The sequence below is a fragment of the Melospiza melodia genome, chromosome 3 (assembly GCF_035770615.1).
Source record: "Melospiza melodia melodia isolate bMelMel2 chromosome 3, bMelMel2.pri, whole genome shotgun sequence".
NCBI lineage: Eukaryota > Metazoa > Chordata > Aves > Passeriformes > Passerellidae > Melospiza > Melospiza melodia.
In genome coordinates this window covers 2,096,631-2,117,381 of record NC_086196.1, presented here as the reverse complement: position 1 = coordinate 2,117,381, position 20,751 = coordinate 2,096,631, and the positions used below count along the sequence as shown (strand labels likewise).

General features: G+C 41.4%; 1 protein-coding gene across 2 annotated transcripts; it reads left to right on the top strand.

The window, feature by feature from the left end:
- The first annotated feature begins 101 nt into the window (after nucleotides 1-101).
- Nucleotides 102-19,943, top strand: AKIRIN2 (akirin 2). Of its 2 annotated transcripts, none has more exons than XM_063150634.1 (5): nucleotides 102-712; nucleotides 11,245-11,388; nucleotides 12,094-12,228; nucleotides 15,871-15,942; nucleotides 16,257-19,943. In XM_063150634.1, exons 1-5 carry the CDS (start codon nucleotides 508-510, stop codon nucleotides 16,265-16,267), a joined length of 567 nt encoding a protein of 188 aa, XP_063006704.1. In that variant the 5' UTR covers nucleotides 102-507; the 3' UTR covers nucleotides 16,268-19,943. The 2 variants fall into 2 exon arrangements, with proteins under 2 accessions (XP_063006704.1, XP_063006703.1); XM_063150633.1 differs by having other exon boundaries at nucleotides 109-712; nucleotides 12,079-12,228.
- Nucleotides 19,944-20,751: the final 808 nt, after the last annotated feature.

The following is a 20,751-nucleotide window of genomic DNA, read 5'->3' as shown; positions in this document are numbered from 1 at the left end:
CCACGAGTCCCGTGAGCCTCTGCGGCGGGGGGGGCCGGCGTTTGAACCGGCGGCGTTGTTGTTGACGCCATATTGCTGGTGCGGGGGTTACGGCCGGGAGCGCCATCGCCGCCGCCATCGCCGCCGCCCGGGCCCTTCCATCGCCATCGCCCCGCATCGGCCGCCCCGCAGCGCGCACCTGGGACCGGCACCGCGTCTCTCGGCACTGCTCGTGTCCCGCCACCGGCCGCGGGCGGAATTTGTCCCGGCCGGGCAGGGTGGAGCGGGCGAGGAGAGCGGAGATCCAGCTGGACTGAACCGGGGTTGCTGCTGCCGCTGCCGGGGCCGCTCCCTAGAGAGAGGCCGGCGGGGAGGCGGCGGAGGCGGCCCTGACGCAGCCGCCCCCTCCTTTCCCTTCCCTCCCCCCCAGCCCACTCCAGACAGCGGGGAAGACGCCTCTGGGCAGGGCCGGCTGCTGCTGTCTCCACCGCTGCCCCTCGCTCCGAGCCCCCTTGGCCGCTCCGCGCCATGGCTTGCGGCGCCACTTTGAAAAGGACTCTGGATTTCGACCCGCTGCTGAGCCCGGCGTCCCCGAAGCGAAGGCGATGTGCGCCATTGTCAGCCCCGGCCTCAGCCGCCTCCTCCTCCTTCGCCGCCGCTGCCTCCTCCCCGCAGAAATACCTGCGCATGGAGCCCTCGCCCTTCGGAGAGGTGTCGTCCCGGCTCACCACAGGTGAGGGACGCGGCACTCCTTGCGCCCGGCACCCCCCCCGGGGCAGTTCGGCGGGGAGGGGGCCGGGAAGGCGGCCGGGAAGGCGGGGAGGAGGAAGAAGGGGGGGTTGGGTGGGTCTGGCGTCCCCCTCCAGCCATTTTCTGCCGGGCTGTGCGGCTGGCAGCGGCCGGGGCGATCCCTGCTCGGCTTGGCACCGAGAGACACAATAGAAATGGCCGTTTGCAGCAGGAGAGGAGGGGGAGGAGGAGGAGGGACGGGGAGGAAGAAGGGGGGGCCGGGTTGAGCCGATGCAGGCGGGTGGCCATAGGAAAGGGGTCGGTGAAGGCGGGGGGGTGAGATGAGCCTGGAGAAAGGCACCCCAGCGGCGTGGGGGATGGGGGTGCTGTTGGGCGAAAGCTCGATCCTAGGAAAGGAGGAGGCCGGCTTTTTTTTTTTTTTATTTTATTTTCCTCCTTGTACCACGGGAGCCTGGATGTGGCAAGGAGAGCCGCAGGGGCGAGTCGGGCTCCGGAAATGCTGGGGGCGGCGGGGACTGGGCTGCGACCGAGGTGCGGCTGGGGTCGGGAGTCGGCGGGGCCCCGCCGGGCCCTTCCCCGCAGCCATTATCGGTGGGTCGAGGCGGCGGCACCTCCTGCCGCTGCTCAGACATCGGGGGAGGGCGAGGGGGGCAGGGCGGGGAGGCCGGCCTGTCATCCATCACCCGCAAAACGCCAGGGGGAAAAGGCAAAAGCGGATAAAACAAAGGGGTAATCCCACTTCCCAGCTCCTTAATACGGGCTATCGTCCCGGGTAACCCATTCTGTGGTATCCTTAAAAGTTCCCTAGGAAACCCGAGCGTTAAAAGCGGTTGTGTGCAAGGGTGAGAATTGCCTTTAGGGCAGATAAAATGGGATCGGGCGGTCTCCAGCTCTCGTCTGGGAGACGCAGGGCAAGACCGAAACCCTTTTACATTTTTAAAGGTGCGAGAGATGAGTCAACCGGCGGCCCTAGAAGCTCGAGGTCTGCTTGTGTAATGGTTGTCAATTAAAAATCAACCGAGTTCTTTTTAGCAGCGAGTAGGGAGAGAAGAAAGGAGCGAATCTTGGTTGGGCACCAAGGATTGGTTGGGCCGTGCCACGCTGAGTCCAGTGGGCTGCTCTCGGGGACGGTGCAGCTCGGCCCTAGCGCCGAGGTACGGATGTGCCCGTGTCCTTTGTGTGCAGGGGAAAAAAAACCCTCTGCAGTTGTTGCAGCAGAATTCCTTCCCCTGTTGTGTTGGGTACTCCCTTTTATAACACCAGTTAGCTCTAGGTTACCAAGCACTAAGTTTTAATGTTCCAATTGCCATCTACACGTAGGGACAGTGCCTTGTTTCAGTATTCTTAGTTCGTAAAACGGTACCCTACAATACATTTTTTTTAGCGCTTTTACTCATATAATAAAAAATTGCTATGAGGAAATATAGAGGGCATACAGAGTAAAACTTGGCATCAGTGCTTGATATTTTTTTGAACCTCTAGGAAAGGATCTTGAATGAGTCAGCGGTCTGGGATGAGAGTTGTGATGGATGGCACTCCCTGGTACGGCGAGGCATTGCATGTACTTTGAAATAGATATTTAAAATCAGACCTGATTTAATTATTTTAGAAGATAAGTATTGCTTCTTTGCAGTGTTTTCTTTTGATTTCTTTGGGGTTTGGAGAGCTTAGGTTATGAATATTTGATATAAATATTGTCTGGTCAGTAAATATGTATTGCTGAAAGGAGGCGAATCAATAAAATTTTCAGAAGAGACAACCTAGAGCCGTTTTTGAGGTAATACCTAAGCTTCCACTCTAACCATTCTGAAGGGCTTAAAAACTGAAATGTTACTGAAATTGGGCAAATACAGGCCTCTTTGTCTCCTGAGAAAATCAGAGGTGCAGGTGGTAATCCATGTGAAAAGGTGATTGGTGTACAGACAAGGGTTATTTTATGTATTAAAAATGTGTTTAATATAATGAAGAGTGAATGACAGTAAATCAAAATGTCTCCTACAGCACTTGAATACTCCTAAGCAGAGCGTGAAGCATTTATAAGTTGTGCACGTTTACATGGGTTTTGCTTAAAAGCTCCCTCTGTGGTTTCCGTTACAGAAAAAAAAAAAAATCTTTATACCGTGCTGGTATAAATGCATCTGTTAATCAGCTTGCTTAGCTTTAAGTTTCAGTTGAATTTGGTGGTGTTATCACATTGTATATATTTCATTCCAACCCTCACTAAGCAAAATAGAGCTCATAATTTTAGAGGCCTGTTGAAAGGATGTCTGTGATTCATCTAATTTTGTAAATGTACCTGTGAACTAATAGTTAGCATTTTTCCTGGTAGTCACTTGGAAAAATCAGATGGTTTATTCTAGAGCTCTGACTGAGGTTGAGGCCTAGTGTGCTGCAGAAATATATATTGCTTCCCATTAACTCTGAAATGAGTTCACATGACCATTTCTGATGCAGATGTGTGCATTCGGGTCAGATAAATCTTGCTGTATGTGTGAAAAGAATTCCAGTCCGATTTAAAAAGTGTTACCAAGTCACCATTCCGTGTTAGTTTTTGTGTTGGGAAATTTATTAACAACAGCCAGAATTCAGTTGACTAGACTTGGGCTTTTCTCAGCCTGTTACTGTAATCCTTAGATTTCCAGCACTTAAAAAGTGTCTGTCTGAATTTTGTGTAATGAAAATGAACGTTCATATGAAGTCAGAGCTCTGGATATAAAGGACCTGATGCTTAGACTTAAGTTCATGCTTAAACATTTTTCTTCTGATACTCTGACCTGATAATGTTTTAACTTCACACAGTGGAGACCATATCAGCACCAGGACTTCTTACCACATCGTTCCTCTTTTCAAAAATGAGTTATCTGGAAGTAGAATGTTACAGATGGATTGAGGGGTGTGTGACGAACTGAAAATACAGTGTGGTAGTCAGATGAGAAAGCAGCTGTCTGTGTAGAGTGGTCATAGACAAATAACCAATGTCTGTTGGAGAGAGGATAGGCTTATTCAAGATGAAATTTATCTCTCACAAGAGTGTTTTAATATTTTGTGGTTATTTGAACAGCTGTTAGGTCACTTCCAGTTTCTCGGTGAATTTGGCAGCCAAACTGTAATTGTGGCTTTACAATCTGTACTTTCTTGGAATTGTGCTTACTGGCTTGAGCCATACTCATGGGTATGTTTGCTAATTTTTGAGTAGCATTATTTGCATATAGAATGATGTTTTTAAAACTGTGTTCATTATAAGCAGTGCAGAACATACCTGCCTGGTGTAAAACTGGTTTAGTTTTGAAAGAGTGGCTGCTCTTAAATATTTTTCTACTGCTTGAATTCCACAGATGAGTTTGAGTTTCATGTAAGTTCTAGCTATAAATGAGACTGTTTTGTGTAATCAGAATAACTGCACCTGGGTCTGGATGCTGCCTGTGTGTTATGGATGCACTTGTTGGGTTTCCTCTGAAGTCCAGAGGATGCTTTTCTGTTTCAAAGCTGTTAAATGAATTTAAGGGTGAAAGGAGAAAACATTAGCAGTATTATTTCTCTGTTCTCTATTGGGTTTTTGGAACCATTGTTTGCAGTTTTACCTGGATGAAAGATTGTTTGGGAGAGGGGAGAAAAAAAGAAAAAACTACACTTAAATTTTTTAAATTCATAGGCAGGTTAGTTGTTGAAAACCTGCATGTCTGGACATTTCTGAGATTGAAGCTACAGTGGGAAATACAGTTGAAAGAAATTGGGGGGGACAAGGGAGAAATAATGTTGATCTTGGGGATTTAAATCTCCTAATTCCTGGTACATAGAAACACTGAAGGCAGACTGACATAGCAAGTTTTTTTTCCACACTTCATCCAAAACCAGAGGTGAACTTAAAAGACTTCTATGCAGTCAAAAAGGATGAAATCATTTGAAAGTCCACCGACTTGAGCACATGCAATTTTTCCTCCATCTGAAATATTCATCTGCTTCAACACTTCCCCAGCAACTAACTAATGTTGCAGACTGAAACCCAGAGTGGGTGGAGCTGTTGAGAACAGCCTCCTGTGAGGGACTCTTTACAAATAGAAGGTAGATAAATTTGCCTTTAGAATGTCCTTTTTCTTTCACAGAAAAGGCTGGAAAGCGATTGATGTAATTGACACGGTTTTTCAAAGTTAATGCTAGAAAATGTCTTTGACCTTTTTGGATAGGAGGAACTGTTCGTCTTCCCGTGGGCTGTCCTCCTACGACCTTTGAGTTGCCTCTTGAGCAAACTGAACTACTTCTGTCTGAAACTTGGTCAGGCAATGGCCAGGCATAGGTTTGGCTTTTGAATGAACAGATCCAGTGGCTTTGGAATGTGACATATTAGTAGTGCTGCATCTCTTTCTGCTTAATTTCTGTTTTGTTAACTTATCCACATGTGTATTTATTGCTAAATTGTCTCAGTGAAATGCCAAGTTTCTCATTGCGCTCCAGTATTGCAGAAATCATTAGGATTTTAAAAACCAAAGCATTCCCACCCCTTAAAGTCATGTAATGGCTGCATCTGGACTTCATAATTTAATTTATATGAGAAATTTCTGTATAGATGCCTGTGGTGACTATAAATGTTTAAGAGCCTTGGTTGTAGATGTCATAAAATGTTGAAGCCCTTTTTTTTGTTTCAATGGCAAGTCTGATAAATGCAGTGTGACAATTTTTTATGTGAAGGGAAAAATGTAATTGCTGTGTCTAATACATTTTGCATTGCTTGATTTATTTTTCATTCCTCAATCCCTTGATCAGTAGAACTGGGACTTCCTGAAATAATACATTTGCAGAATGAGCTAATGCATATGTGAGGGTCCAGCTTGTGAGAGAACCAGAATTTTTGTCAGCCTGAAACCTGAAGTAACTGGATCTCCTGAGGTGGCCTGCTCTGTGCCCAGTCTGTGGCAAGCTGCTTCTGTCCCTTCTGTAGCTGTGGTGGGTGGCTGTGAGGTGTCCATGCACCCGTTATCACCTTATCAGTGTTTTCTCTCTGGCTTAGGGCATGCTCCTGTGGGGGGGAGCATGCTTTCCAGTAGTAGAAATCCTGCTACTGACCTCTTAACGTGCCTGATTGAGAAACATGGCTGGAGTGGTTGACATCTGAGACTAAAGCAAGAGAGTAAGAAGAATATTTGGGTTGTTTTAATTTCTGTCTCTGCCAGGGTTCCCTGGTTAAGTAGAAAAAAACCCCGAGAAGTACCTTTATCCATTGCTCTGCTGCAGTGCTGCTGTCAGGGGAATCTGGCATCTTAAAATTAACATTGTATGTCAGTAGTGTGGTGGTGTGACCAAAAGTAGGAATGTAGGCTACATCAACTAGGTGTTGAATAAGGTTGAAGGCCTAATGGAAATGTTGTATGTTAACTTGAACTAGGATGGTGGAGCAGTTTTGCTTTTACAGAAGCTGAAATCGCTAAAGATGTATGCCACTGACATCAGGATAGCTTTGATTGATTACTAAGAAGAAATCTCAGGCATGGTTCAAGTTTGAATGCATATGTTGAATGGTGACATTGCCAACTGAAACCTGAGCTAAAGGTTCCATTTCAGGCCTGGAAGACTGCTACTCTGATTGCAGCACATTGAGTCACCTTCCTGTGTGTTTTGCTGAATTTTCCTTTTGTTAAATGAGAGAAGTCAGGAACTGTGATGTGAAATTGATAGCTTAAAATCAAGCCCAAAGAAGAAAGTCCTTCAGGTGAAACAAGCAGCACCTTCATATTTGATAAGCAGTTATTAAAATGAAGAAAATAATTGTTTGCCTTTTAAACTTTCTAAGTTGAACTGCCATTTTCTTTGTACATAATTTCTAGGTAATTACAGGTCAGGGTGAAGTAATTAGATGGCAGAATTTTGAAAAATATTAACTTCTTATCATGAATTAAAGAAAGTAGGAAGACTACATCACTCCTTGGAAATGAATATTTGGCTTTGCAATCCATTAGTGTGACAATTATATTTCAGATGTCAAACTTGAAGTCTGATTTACTCTGTTCATATTTCATCCTCTTTTCATTTGGAAATCTTTGTTCTGCAAATGGCATCTCAAGTTCTGAAAGATGTTTATGCAGAATTTAAAGTACCTGTGTACTCAACTTTATGCTCTCAGTACACAGAAAAAAAAAAAAAAGAGTATCCATGTATTTCATGATATTTGGGTATATTTGACTGAATCCCTGATGCCTTCAGTGGTCATGGTGAGACAATAGCAGTTTTCATTTGTCGTTCTTGGTCTTAGCCTTGAACCTGAAAGAGCAGGGGGTGTAAAACAGATTATTGTGTAACTGGTAGAGATTGATAGTGATGTTGAATTTGAAATGCTGTTTATGAAGTACTGATTCATTTCTGTGTGTTAGCAGTGTAGCTTTTTCTTGCTGCTACAGCATATTCGCAAGTCTGGTTTTCACTCAGAGCACCTGTGCCTGGTGTTTCCTGTTCAATAGCTCTGTGCTTTCAGAGGCATCTCTAACCAGCAAAAAACACTGAGCACAGGGGGCACACTGAGATTATGAAGAAACTGAGGATAGGCCACAATGATGTGTGTTTCATCATATTAAATATATTCCTTTTGTAATCTCAGATCAAATCATTGTCTGAAATGATTTGTACAATATCATTGTGCAAATGTAGGATGTATTTGAATGTACAATATCTGATTTGAACTTCAGTGTATGTTCAAGATGGATGAAAGCTTTTGTTAAAAATATCTAATAAGTTGTGATATACGTGATGCAAGTTCTCACTTAAAATTTATAGTCTTAGAGCAGATGATAGATTTTCTTTAATGAGTGTACTTTCAGGTTCTAATTTTTTACGTATGAAATAATTTGCTAACTAAAATGCATGTCATTTTTTAAAGGACAATTTGGGCCTCCACACTGAGGCACATAAAAAACTGTGCTATTTGACACCAGTTCAGTGCACATTTTAAGTCAGTTGTGCACTGCAGAGAGAACAGTCAGAACTAATTGGAAGCTGGAGAAGTTGAAAAACTGAACTTGAAAAAGCAGGAAGGTTTTCTGGAAGCAAAAGTAGGTTGGATCTACTGATTCTAAGCTTTGTTTAACTGGGTCAGTTTTAAAATTCTTTACAGTTGGATGTCTGCTGTATAGGTGGTGTTCAGAAGTTGTCTGGTTTGCACTACCTTAATATTTCATGGCTTCCTGCAAGTGCTGAGATGCTATAAAAATGTTGTTAATATATTTGTGTGGAATTACAAAACAGAACAGTAAATGGAAGAAGTAACTTGGTGCATTTAAGCAGTTTTTCTTACTGTATTAGATTATTTTCATTTGGCATTCAGATTTTCATTAAATATGACTCATAAATATTTGCAGGCTTACATTTCACTTCACAGTGAAATAGTTTTAAGTCTAAGATTTTATGCTACTGTAGGTTAATAAGAATGTCTACTTAGTGTTTGCTGATATAAAAATGTGCCTGCTTAATTTGAAGCATTCCTGGTCTCATCATTCATGTGAGATGTCAGTGAAAGTTTGGTGCTATGTTAAACTTGCATTTCTTGGCTGTTGTTCTCCCTTTTATAAGAGGTGGATATGGGGAGTGTGAGATGAGTCAGTGTCCTTGCCTGCTCTCAGCAAGGTACTGAGAATGCCTTGCAGTCCAGTTCTGTGCTGAGCAGCTGCGCCTTAAATCTTCTAAGTTAGTCTGAATGGAGGAATCCCATTTACCAAACCAGGTTATGGGCATGCTTGGCAAGTGTTCAGTCAGTGCTTAACATTTCAGGCTTTTTTTCTCCTCCTTGCACTGTAGTCAGTGTCATGTTTAAATAGTCCTTTCTCTTAAACTTTGCTTAGTTCTATACCTTCAGCTGAAGTCATAGTAATGCCAGCTGTTACAGTGATTTTGTCAGCATGGGGATCTCCTGCATATGTCAGTAGCGTTTCTTGAGATTTTTGATTTTCACAGCAAGATTTGAAGGTGGCAATTTAAAAAGTGTTGCCAAATTAGAAGTAGATGAAATTGCTGTAATATCATTGAGATGTCTTGTCCACAATTCAGTATAATTCAGAATAGAGTAATGTATCTTTGGTGCACAAATCTTGATTTTCTAGCCTAGTTGTTATTACTTTCCCAAAGTCCACACCTGATTTCTCTGCCTCCTCTCCCTGTTTCCCCCCTTGCTTTTCCTCCTTCTATCCTGGCTGGTATGTTAACATTTTCTCTAAATTATTCCTTGTTTAAATTCTAGGTTTTGTTAGGACTGAAGGAGACATAGCATATGATTATTGATTTAACTCTTGCAGTTTCATCAGTTGACCAGAATCTGTTTGCTTTTTTTGTCCTTAATTATTTTGATGGTTAATGTGGTTTGAGAATATTTCTGCAAAAATATGAAAGAAGTGTAGAAAATAGTTTTATTCAAGATGTTACACCTGAATTTTTACTCACTTTTTTTGTAGTTCACATGGAGTTCAGAAAGTATTCTGAAGGCCAGGACCAAGTATTCCTAGTGAAGCACGGTCATGGTGTATTATGTCCTTCAGTTAATACAAATGCAGTGTGGATATGTGCAGTCATGTTTCCCACGGTGTAAGCATGCTTTAGGACAGATGATGATGGGAGCTGATGTGGTTCCCATTCACAATTATGCAGTATCACTGGAGCCAGAAGAGCACTCGGTTTTGAGGAGAAGTGTTGTTCTGCCACCATAATGCCATTGGGTATAATATTGTTATAATATTATACTCTCTGAGTGGTGTGTGTATGCACATGATCAGCTCTGCATGGGATTCTGTTTGATTTTGGAAGCCTGGCTGCATCTTGGTTTAAGATTACTTATTTACTTTGGTACTGTACAGGAGTGTTTCTATCTTGTCCTACAGAAAGTATGAATCCTCCATCCCCCTGCACCACTTTCTTGTGGTTTCTTCTCTTAATTTACCTGCTGTGCTTTTTTATTACTGTTTCATTACTCTCTTCTGCATTTGCTGCTTCTTTGAACCATATTACTGACCTCCCATTGGAGAGTTGAAAATTTTACAGCTGCAGGCTTGGGATTGAAAAGGTATCAAGTCCTTAATCAATGGACATTATCCAAGAAGCTCCTGTGCTGACACACACTCCTGTTGGCTCAAAACAGTTTTCTCTCTTTTTGTAAATTGGAAGACTGACTCATGGAATTGAAGCATGACAGTATTTAAACAACTGAACTGAGAATTGTGTTTGCTTCCACTTGGTGCAGCAGAGGCTTCAGTCACTGACTGGGAAGGTGGTAGCTGAAGGTACCTGCATCACATGGTTCCTTACCAGAAATGTTCAGATATGGAACCTCAGCAGCACATGGATTACAAACACGAAATTTGGTTTAAGTTTCCATGCTATTGTATTGGCAAAATGTGACAGAAATAGGAAGGGTCTGTGTGGAGTCCTTTGTAACTCTGACGTGATCCTTTGAATTTATATGTAGCTGAGTTTTGGAAAGTTGTCCTTGCTAAAAGGTCTAGAAGTGTCATTGGAAGCCAGTTGTGCAGGTAATTTTTTCTTGAAGCATTTGAGCATTTGAAAGTAAGAGTTCTCATAAAGGATGAGAATCTGGAAATTTCTTTATAGGAAGAATATAAAAAATAGAAAATTCCTTTTTTTTTCTTGAGTATTTTACATTGCTAGATGATATGCAGTTATGCCACTGATGCACCTGAGAGCCATTTGGTATGTGGAATTTCAGAGAGAAGGCACACAGGATTGGCAGTTCTGTTACAAGGATTAGTTTTTCCCTTATGATTCTACAGTGGAGATGAGATTATTTAAAAACTTGCTGTACTTCATTCATTGCAATTAAAAGCTGCACTACATATTGCCATACTTCTTTGAAAGAGGCTGTTGATCCATCCACTGTGTTTTATTTGGATAAATTTGAGACTGTCAAAAATGTCGTGAAAGGCTTTTGTATTTTTCCTGTCAGTTTCCAACTCTCATTTTTTAAGCAGTAGATGCTTAATGCATGTGGTCTGAATTGTGTTTTCCTCTTCACTGTGCTGCCCGTAGGACAGCCTGCAGAGAGGAATGGCATGTCACGTGGCTGTTTTATTCTTGAGTGTCTTGTTACTCTTAATTCTGTGAGTGATAAATGCTGTGTGGGAATGAAAGATTAATTGAAAGATTAAGTATATGAAGCAAAGATAATTAATACAAGTATAAGTTTTATTGACAAATTTTTATCCATGCACATTGTATCATTCCTGAATTTTAGGATGCTGGGTTTTTTTGTTAGCAGTACTCTGGTGCCAATACTTGACCTCAAATAAGAACAGTTTTGCTGGTGTTCTTCTGGTGAAAATAGCCTGGGTTACCTTTCTTTTAATTAGTTTAATGGTTTTATGTCTTAGGTAAGACATTGTTTTTGCAGGTCACGTTTTAACAGTCTGCCTATCCTTTATCATCTGCTATTTATCTACAGCATTCGATGTTTGAGTGGAAATCAAGCAAAATGGTGAAATATAAAGATAATTATTTTAGGGTTTTTTGTTGTTTTTTCCCTCTTTTTAGAACAAATTCTGTACAACATAAAACAGGAGTACAAACGCATGCAGAAGAGAAGACATTTAGAAAATAGCTTCCAGCAGACAGATCCTTGTTGTTCTACTGATGCACAGCCACATGCATTTCTCCTCACTGGACCAGCTTTGCCAGGTACTCAGATAATTCTGTGTAATTTTCCTATGTTTTCTTAGACTCTGCTTGTGTAAACAACTTTTCTAGTTACTTGGTGCTTTATGGCACCTTGTCACCAGTTACTGATGTTTTTTGGCCATAAATTGTGTGTAATTCTGCTGTATTCTGTTATTGTGTCAGATTCCATTTGAGTAAATAGTTCTCCCCATTACCTGTTGTGTTATGACACATTCCCACTAGTTACTGCTGCTTTTGTTGGCAGTAGTGCTGTTGGTCTGGAAGATGGTAGCTTTGCATTTTTAAAATTGTTCAGACAAAAACCTGGCGTTGTTTTCAGGAGACCATCCTGCCTGCTGTCACTGATACTGTAATAGGCTTTGCAGAGCAGCTGTCTTGGCACCAATATACTGCACTATAACTTTTATATATAATAGAAGCTTAAATTTGTGTGTGGCAGCTGCCATGTAAATGGTGTTCACAGTGTTTGCATGATGTTCCTGGGGTTTTGATGGTTGTGAGTGTTGTGCATTGCAGATGTTTTCCTTTTTGAGCATCCAGTCCTGCTTCAGTAGGAATTAGGAGGATCAAAATCTTCAAATGTTTTGTAAAGTTCCTTTAATGTAAAAAGTGTGAAAAAACCTGATTATAAAAAACTGGTTCTGATCTACTTGTAATTGTAAATTGGTATGCCCAAATATTTACTCTTAGGTACTTCATCTGCAGCATCATCACCATTGAAAAAAGAACAGCCCCTGTTTACTCTCAGACAAGTTGGAATGATCTGTGAACGTTTGCTGAAAGAACGTGAAGAGAAAATCCGTGAAGAGTATGAAGAAATTTTGACCACAAAACTTGCAGGTATCTTACAGTTCAGAATAATATAAGTCAGAGTGATTTTGAAAGCTTAAAACTTCTCTTGTTTTTGTTATAGAGTGTGTGTTTTTTTCTGACCTAATCTGATGAAGGAATGGGGTTGCATACATGACAGAAAAAATGTTTACTCCCTTTGATAGGTTTTTTCCTTCTGTGCTGCTTTGGATAGAAAGTATGACTCTTATTTATTACTACTCAGTGAAGACAGTTTTATTTCAGTTAGAACTTTCTCTTGCTACTGTGTCTGAATTGACAATTTCCCTTTTTTTTTTTTCCCTTTTTCTTCAGAAAGACTGCCTGTAGAGAGCTCTTTTTGAAGGACTGTTTTGTTTTGTTTTGTTTTTTTCCTGCTTGGGAACTGACTTCCTTTTTCTGGAATTTGGCAAGATGACAGTACCTAAGATTGCCCTTTCTCTTCCCAGTACTTAGCATTACACTGCTGCTAGCAGTGTTTGGTATCTGCTTGAGAGTCAGTTCAGCTGTATTTCTGATGCTCCATGTTGAATTCTTTTAGAATTCAGCTGAAATCCTTGGCACCTGATGCCAGCTTATCTTTCCATCAAGATCACACTAATGTCAGCATTGTAAATATGACCTTTCTTCAGTTTTTGAGATCCTTTACTTCTAAGCCTCTTGCTAGCATTTGAGCACCTAAATTCTTGTGCATTCAGAGGTAGGTGCTTTCACAGTATGATGTGGAGTCTAATTTAATATCTAGTGTGATGATAATGAAAATCTGAGCACACTGTTCTGCAGATGTGCTTTTGAATACCTACAGCTGTTGTGCTTCCCACCTGAAAACACATCAGAATTAAAGTTGGCAGATCTCTTCAAGTGGGAATAAAACCTTTTACAGGCATGCACATGCAGAAAGTCACCGGGCTTGTGGGTTGCTTGTGATAGTATTGTCTCTGCACCCGAGATCCTGTCCATGTTCTGCACCTGCTGATCTGTGTAAGAAATTGCAATTGTTCTGTGTCCCTCTTAAATCTGCGTCTGTTTAAAACTATAACTAAAGCCATACTTCTGCTTGGAGCCTGGTGTTCCATTCCAGTGTTGTTCTTTTTAACCTGCTTCAGCCTGATGAATTAAGACTCTGTAGAACTTTTTCTCCTAATTTGTGTATGTTAGGAATTGAGTAATTTCCTGTATTTTCTTAAATTCATTTCATTTAGCAGGATTCATAACCATTTGAAGACCAGATAGATTCACATTTCTTCCAGATTTGGAAGTACAAGCTTGTAGTTCTTTACAAACAGGAAGCCCTTCTGTCAAGTTTGTTACATGTGCTCTGTCTCTCGGTCCCGAAAGGAGCATTGTTGGGTTTGTTTTTGGGAAAGGGAGGGGATGAATTCTATCTGGGAGTTGTGGTTTAGTGAGATGATTTAGGTTTACTTGTTCTTACCATGGTGTCACCAAAAGAGCAGTTAGGAAGATCATGTTACTGCATCACAGGTATTAAGCCAGTAATACATTTTCAACGTTATACGAGAATTTAAAGACTGGCAAAAGAATTTAGACATTCCCTACATGGAAGGCCAGTTATGGTTGTCTGCTGGCAGAATGGTTATATCCTTTTCTAAACTTCATGCAGTAAGGTGATACTCCTTGTTAAAAAGTGAAGTCAAAGGAAATGTTAACTGGAAATTCCATAATAAATCTCAGTTGAATAGCTTCTTTCAAGTTACCCAAGATGCAAACATTCAGTTAAGTATTTTCTGAACCAGAGTTATCATGTAGGTAGTTAGCCAGATATTGCCTATTCTTTCCTTCTTCCATGTTCCTTGCAAGCAGAGTTGCTTTTCAGGCAGAATAAATGTTTGGTAAACGGAAAACTCAGATCATTGTAATGCCCTGATTTCTCTTCCTGCCTCTGTTACCTGAAACTGCTGTGTTAGCACAAACTTGGTTTTGCAAGAGCCTTAGCAAAACACAAGCTTGAAAGGTTTTAAAGAATTTCTGAAGAACAGCCTTTTATAGTAGTTTAATTATATTTATGTTCATGTCATTTATCCACCTGACTTAAAATAGTTAGGATGTATATGATACAGTGATGTAAGTATTTGTGCAGTGTTCACTTATATTCTCAAGTAGTTAACTGTAGGCTGCTCCTACCTTTTGATTGCTTAACTTCTCAATCCGACTGTCACAAGAACGGGGCTTTTTTAGTAATTGGATTTAAAAAAAATTGCAAAGCCCTAGTTCTAACTAAGAGGATGTTACAAAGCAGCTGTGTATGCTGACTTCCACCTTAATTTGCAAGTTTGATTTTGGCCTTTAATGCATGCTTCTGGGAAAAATTCTAGTTGGTGTTACTTTTTGAAAGGGTTTCAGCGCACTGGATCCTTCAGTGTGCTCTTTGTGTTGTTTTGTTGTGTGGCTGAAGTCACACAAGAGCTGCTGGTCAGAAGTGCAGGGAAGCAGGTGCTGCCTGTGGGCAGGGGGGAGCTGAGCTGGCCACGGTGACCGCAGGGCCCTCGGGCAGGGATGAACGAATGTGCTCCCACCTCTGGGGCTGCTGCTGCACTGCCTGCTGGTTACTGACACCCTGTTTACTTCAAAGGTGAAGCTCATCCCTGCAACAGGATGGGGCCTTTATTGGGGCAGACCTGTGGGACTAGGAACCACTACAAATCTAACTGCATTTTTGGTTGAAGATTGCCTTCTTTGACCTTGCCCTTTTCTCAGAACACCCCACAGTGCTGCACATGTATTTTTCCACAAGGGAGGAAGGGGAATGGAGAGGAGCGGCATCTGGTAGATATTACTCTCCTTGTTCAATTTCCTAATTCTGAAAGGTGATATCCTGCTGATGAGTGCAGTATTAAAACTGAATAAAATATTGCAAATGTGTTTGTATGGATGTGTGTATAGAAAGAATAACCTTTCTGGGAGATAACGGTTCAAACAGTGCTTAGTTCAAAGCCAAGTATGTTTCATATAAAAATTTCATTTCAGATGACACAGTTACTGTTTTCATGCAATCCACAGTCAACTGTATGTCTCCCATAGCAGCTGCTTCTGTGATTAGAATTACTCAAAAGTTAGTCACTTAGCATTTCATCCTTTTAGTTTCTTGTTTGCTTTTGATTTTCTGGCAGTCGGCAAATACAGTTTCTAACTCTGTAGCAAATCCCTTTCTCTTGTACTTTTGTGTTTCCATTTCATTAAATTAATTTTCTTATATCTGGTAGTGGTAGAAGCAGACAAATTATGTTTCCAACCCTAGTACTTACCTTTATGCCTTGTTTTCTACTCTGCCCCCATTATGGATCTGTAAAATGGGCACACTTCGTTTCTTCAAAATACAGTGTGTGAAACTTAGCAAGTGTGAGGTATATTGAGATCTTTGTTACATGCAGCATAATTCTCTTTGAGTTTACTGCCATCTTTTTCATTTACAGAAGTTTGTATGGGAGAGTCTTTTAATTAAGGGGCCATTAGCTTAATTGTTCTGGAGGATAAAAAAAGAAATGGCAGCTATGAACTGTATGAAGTTGTTTAAAACTACTGCGAGTTTGGGGGTGTGTTTAGCTTGTATGATTTCTGTGTATAAAAATTAGCCCTGAGTATTTTTCTGCTGGATTGAAATTTAATCCTCATCCTTGCAATGTTCCATCCTTGCAGAACAATATGACGCATTTGTGAAGTTCACGCATGATCAGATCATGCGACGATATGGAGAACAGCCTGCCAGTTGTGAGTATCTCTTTCTTCTGGTCCCTGGAGCAGCATTGAGTTACCAAGTGTTCAATAATTTAAATGGCCATTGTTTGCTGTTAAGCTGCTAGGCCCCTAGGTAAAATATTCAAAACTGAGAATATGGAGTATTGAGATTGAAAGGGAGGTGTGAGAGAAAATGCAGCTTGTGTTTTAAACATCTAGACCTGGTTTCCCATAGCATGCTGGAGTTTAGTTTTGAAACCAGTTTTGATACTACCATAGAAGATTTGCACAGAGCTGATACTTGTTAGTGCTGTCATTAACTCTTCTTTTTTTTTCTCTCTTTCCAGATGTTTCATGAATCACACTTTCTGCATATGTGGGCTGCCCTATACACCCTGTTTTATTGTTGCAAGCTGTCCCAGTAAAGACTTGCAGCAATGCCATATTTTTTCCCCCCTGTGAACACAGGTTATTTCAAGCTTTTGTCAGTGGCAACCACTCTTATGCAGCAACTGGTTTTGGAGTGCTCCCTGATGTCAGTACCACCTGGATGTGGACCTTTGCTACCTGTAATAATACCAGTGGCCTCATTTGCTGTATCATTACAATTTGGCTTCTTATGTTAATAAGTTTGAAAAAGTAAAGGATTAAAGCTGGTGTTCTAGAAGTTGCCCTTCACTGGTTGTGTAAATAAAAACGTAGAATGACACTTCTGACTGAAGTTAGTGTGGTTTTCATAACTGTGCACTACAACAGAGCTGTAATCACAGTTAAGTTAGAATGTAATCCCAGGACAATTTTAAGCAAATAGCCCACAGTACTGCCTGTGAAATAGTGAAGGAGGGCATTTCTGTATTCCATGACTTTTTTGGGGGTTAAGAATGGGTTTATATGATTTCTCATTTTTGTAGTTTTTATTTATTCTATCAGTCTTTAACAAATGTTTATTGCTGCAATTTTTCAGTGTATCATTGTTTTACTGCCCTTGTAGTACTGGAATTTAGTTGGAAGAATAAAACATTTACTTCTAATCTGTTTGTTTTTAATATGCAGGTGGAACTTTTACTGTGTATGAATAAACTTAAATCTGAGTGTTTAAATGAAAATTTTATTTACTAGCAATAGTGGGTGGGTCAGTTTTAGATCAGGAGAAGGAGGTGGATTAAAATCTCAGGTCATTCTTCAGAGACAGAGAAATCTTTCTTACATCAGCTGTAGTGTTTCGTGTTGAGGAAGTTTGTTTGGTACAGAAGGGACACAGAACTGGTGATGTAACTTGCTGCAGCTGACTCAAACAGCAGCTGCACTTGCCTTCCTTCAGATTTCAGTGACACATTAAAGGAAATGTGTTCATGAGATAGAGCAGGTGCCTATACTGCAAGCTGGAACAGTGTAGCTGTTGCAAGAGCTGAAGGTGTGTAATGCCTGTGAAGGGTTGAGAGCCTTGTTGGATGCATTCAGCTGCTGACAGACTGCTGTGTTGGTGCTGCTGTCTGGGCAGTGCTGGCTCTCTGAATCTCTGCATGTTTCCTACATGGCAGGTCAGATCTGTGTGTTGGGTGGGAGTATTGCTACCAAAGGCCTTCAGTTACCTACTCTGGGCACAAGAAAGCAGTTCCAAAATAATAATTTAATCATCAACTGCTGTCTTCTCTAATTTACTGTCAGTTTCTGGTTAAAGGGAAGTCTGCTCTGTGATAGATCTATGTCCCATCTCAGATTAACAGAGGAATTTGAGTTGAAGCTGGTAGATGAGCTTGGCAGTTGGCTCATGGTATCAGAGAAACCTTGTGATGAGCTCTACTTTTTGGTGAATTCTTCCACTTAGGAGTGAGATTGAAGGTTCAGAATTGGAACATTGCCACAGTATCAAGTATTTTCTGCTCACTTCCCTGAAATCTGTCTTGCCTAAATATTTGGATTATCTCTGTTTTCTGAGTCCCAGAAATGAGAAATCTCTGCTAGACTCCCCTCTCAGGTCTTTTGTCACTGAAGATAAAACTGTCAAGGGCTGTAATTTCTGTTGTCTGCCTTGAAGTCCTCAGTCACTCTCCTTCCTGCTCCTCACTTTTTGACCTCCTTTTATTAAGTTGCCCAAGCTAGGAGAATCACTGCTGCTAGATGGACCACCATGCAAATTCTGGCATCCTCATGAATCTCATGTATTTTCTGTGTTCTTATCTTGTTTTTGGGATATTAAGATTTATAAATAAGAAGTGATGTCATGCTAGCACCCAGCCACTCCTGTACTGCTCCAAATTGATGCCTAATAAGCAGTCTTGTGGCAGATGAAAAGCATGGCACCTTGGGTGCTGATGTATCGCAGCTGTGGTATGCTTAATTTGTGCCTGTTTTGGAAATGAGGTTGCATTCTTTGTAATGTTTCATTTTTTAAGCTGCTGCTTGTTCCATCTTGGACTTCAAGCTGGCTCCTTTTCCTAATCCCAGTGCCAGTATCTAGTGTGATGAATCACACATGAAAGACTTGTTCTCACAAGAGTCATACTCTTCAGTAGGAAGATGGCTGGCAGCTTGATGGCTGTTGGAAAAACTAGGGAAATTGGGGTACTGTGAGGAGCCAGCTGGTGCTTGAACACCAACCTGCTTTGCAGAACCTTTTCAAAGGCTCTCGAGTCCAGGAGAAATGGGTACAGTTCAGTAACCATGCAGTTCCTGGCTCTACACTTTGTGGTGGCCACAGGTAGAGTATTTCTGTTATTTGTATCTAACTGCAGTCTTACCCAAAAGCCAAGCAAGCTGAGAACAGTTAATTGGAACTTAACAGAGTGAAGCCAAAGATCTTGGTTAACCTGTTTTTAAGGTAGTGATGTATGTCTTTCCAAGCAGATCTCAGTTACTGTGTACTTGAAAAGCAGCATGTACATCCTGCGTGTTGATTTTTGTGTCTGGATGTGAGACCGTATAACCATAAGATGATTCAGCAGTTTTCAAAGTTGTAAAGGAAGGAGATTCAAGCAATCTTGTGTGCTGATGTTTGAGATTTGCCTGTGCACACTTGAACAGCATGACCAGTCACAAATTCTGCTTAAAAAACTGTTTTGTGAAAGCTCTCTTTGTTCCCGAGTTGGGAATTTGGAAGGGTTTAAGCTTTCTGACTCCACAGTGGGGAGAAGAAATGGAGGCTGGTAAAGTATTAAACCTTTATGCTCTTGTTAACCAGTGCTTGTGACTTTTGTATTGGAAGTCATTCTCAGTGATGAAATGACTTTTACAGGCACTTGGGCTGTTCTTAATAGTTTATTGCTGTTGTAGGCTTCAGGATAAAAAAAAATTACAAAGTTTGTGTTTGAAACCAGTAGTGCAGTAGTGTAAAGAAGTGTCAAAGAACAGCATCTGTAACAGTAGAGAAAAAGGGTTGGAAAATTATTTTGATGAGTGTTAACTTGCATTCAGGTCTGATTTTTTGGCAGTAGTTCTGTTGAAAGATGTGGCTACCTAAGAGTATGATACAGTTAGTTCAGAGATGAGGCTTTACACTAGACTTTCAGAACTACTACAGACATTAGCACTTTGGGGTGTTTTTGTCATGTTTTCTTTAAGTGAACATTGCAGACTGAAGATTTTTTGGAATGTCTGCAAAACATGTAATTATTATGCAGACAGTTGTAGAAACTAATTTTTAATTTTCCAGTTGAAATTTGTTTCAGCTAAGGTATATGAGGGTGTCTCAGCTGTTACTGATGTTGGTTCCAGATTCAGAGATGTTAAGCTCTTTCCAGGAAAGTAGGACTGATTGCAAAGTTCAGCTTCTGAAGAAAGAAAGCTGAACTAAATTAAATTTATGACCAGTTTAGTTTGTGTTTTTAACTGTTCAACCTTCTTACCCTCCTTGCTGAAGAAAATGAAGCGCCAAGTACAGATTTGATCTGAGAAACCGTATGTAGCACAGCAAATGTGACTTTAACGTACAAATCTGTTACTAGTTCAAGGGAAGAAACAGCCATTAACTATTAATTTTACTGTTTTAATGTCATGTTGCCTGCACATTTGGGGATTAAAGGCCACACACTGTTGAGGCTGGTTTCTCTTTATTTCTGAATGTTTTACCCTCTGGGGGTGTGAAAGTTGCCTGGGGTGAGGTTAGCGGAGGGGGGTGGCAGGAGACAGCCACACAGCAAAGCACTTGGCTTCTTGTCCTCTTGCACATCACAGAGACATTTGGTGCTGCTCCCTTTCATTTGTCAAGTGTGTTTGTGAGATAAATGGGGTGAGGTTCACCATGGGGTGTTGAGCCTTCCCCTCTGCTGCTGGAGCTGTATGTGCCACTGCACAGGTCCCTGAGCCTGCTCACCAGGGAAGAATGGGAGCATTTTACCTGTGTCTTGAAACTTCTGCAAGTGCTCCACTGCGATCCTAAAAGTTCATGCTCTTGAGTTTTTTGTCATTGTTTCCCAAGTTGTATGTTCTGGCAGTAGAGTCTGATAAGCTCCTCCCCCTTCTGAACTGACTGACAGCATTTAGAACCAGACCCCCACTTACACACAGGGGACATGTTGCTGTGACTCTGCAATTCCTGCAGCTGGAAAATACACTCAGAGAGGACAGGAGTTGTGTGTTTAAAACAAGCCTGACATCTCTTATATACATTCCTGGGGAAACAGCTGGCTGAGTTACTGGTTCTGTAACAGGACTTCCTCTCCCCAGGACAGATCTGGTTTGTGGAAGTGATTACAGAGGGTTCATCAAAGCATGGCAGGTGCACTGCTCTGGAGGGCAATGCAGCTCTTCCCCTTTGGTTCCTAAGGCTTTTCCCATGGTTGAAGAACAGGGCACAGACACTTGGCATAAACACATTTGTTCCTTAGACAGAGTCAAGGGAAA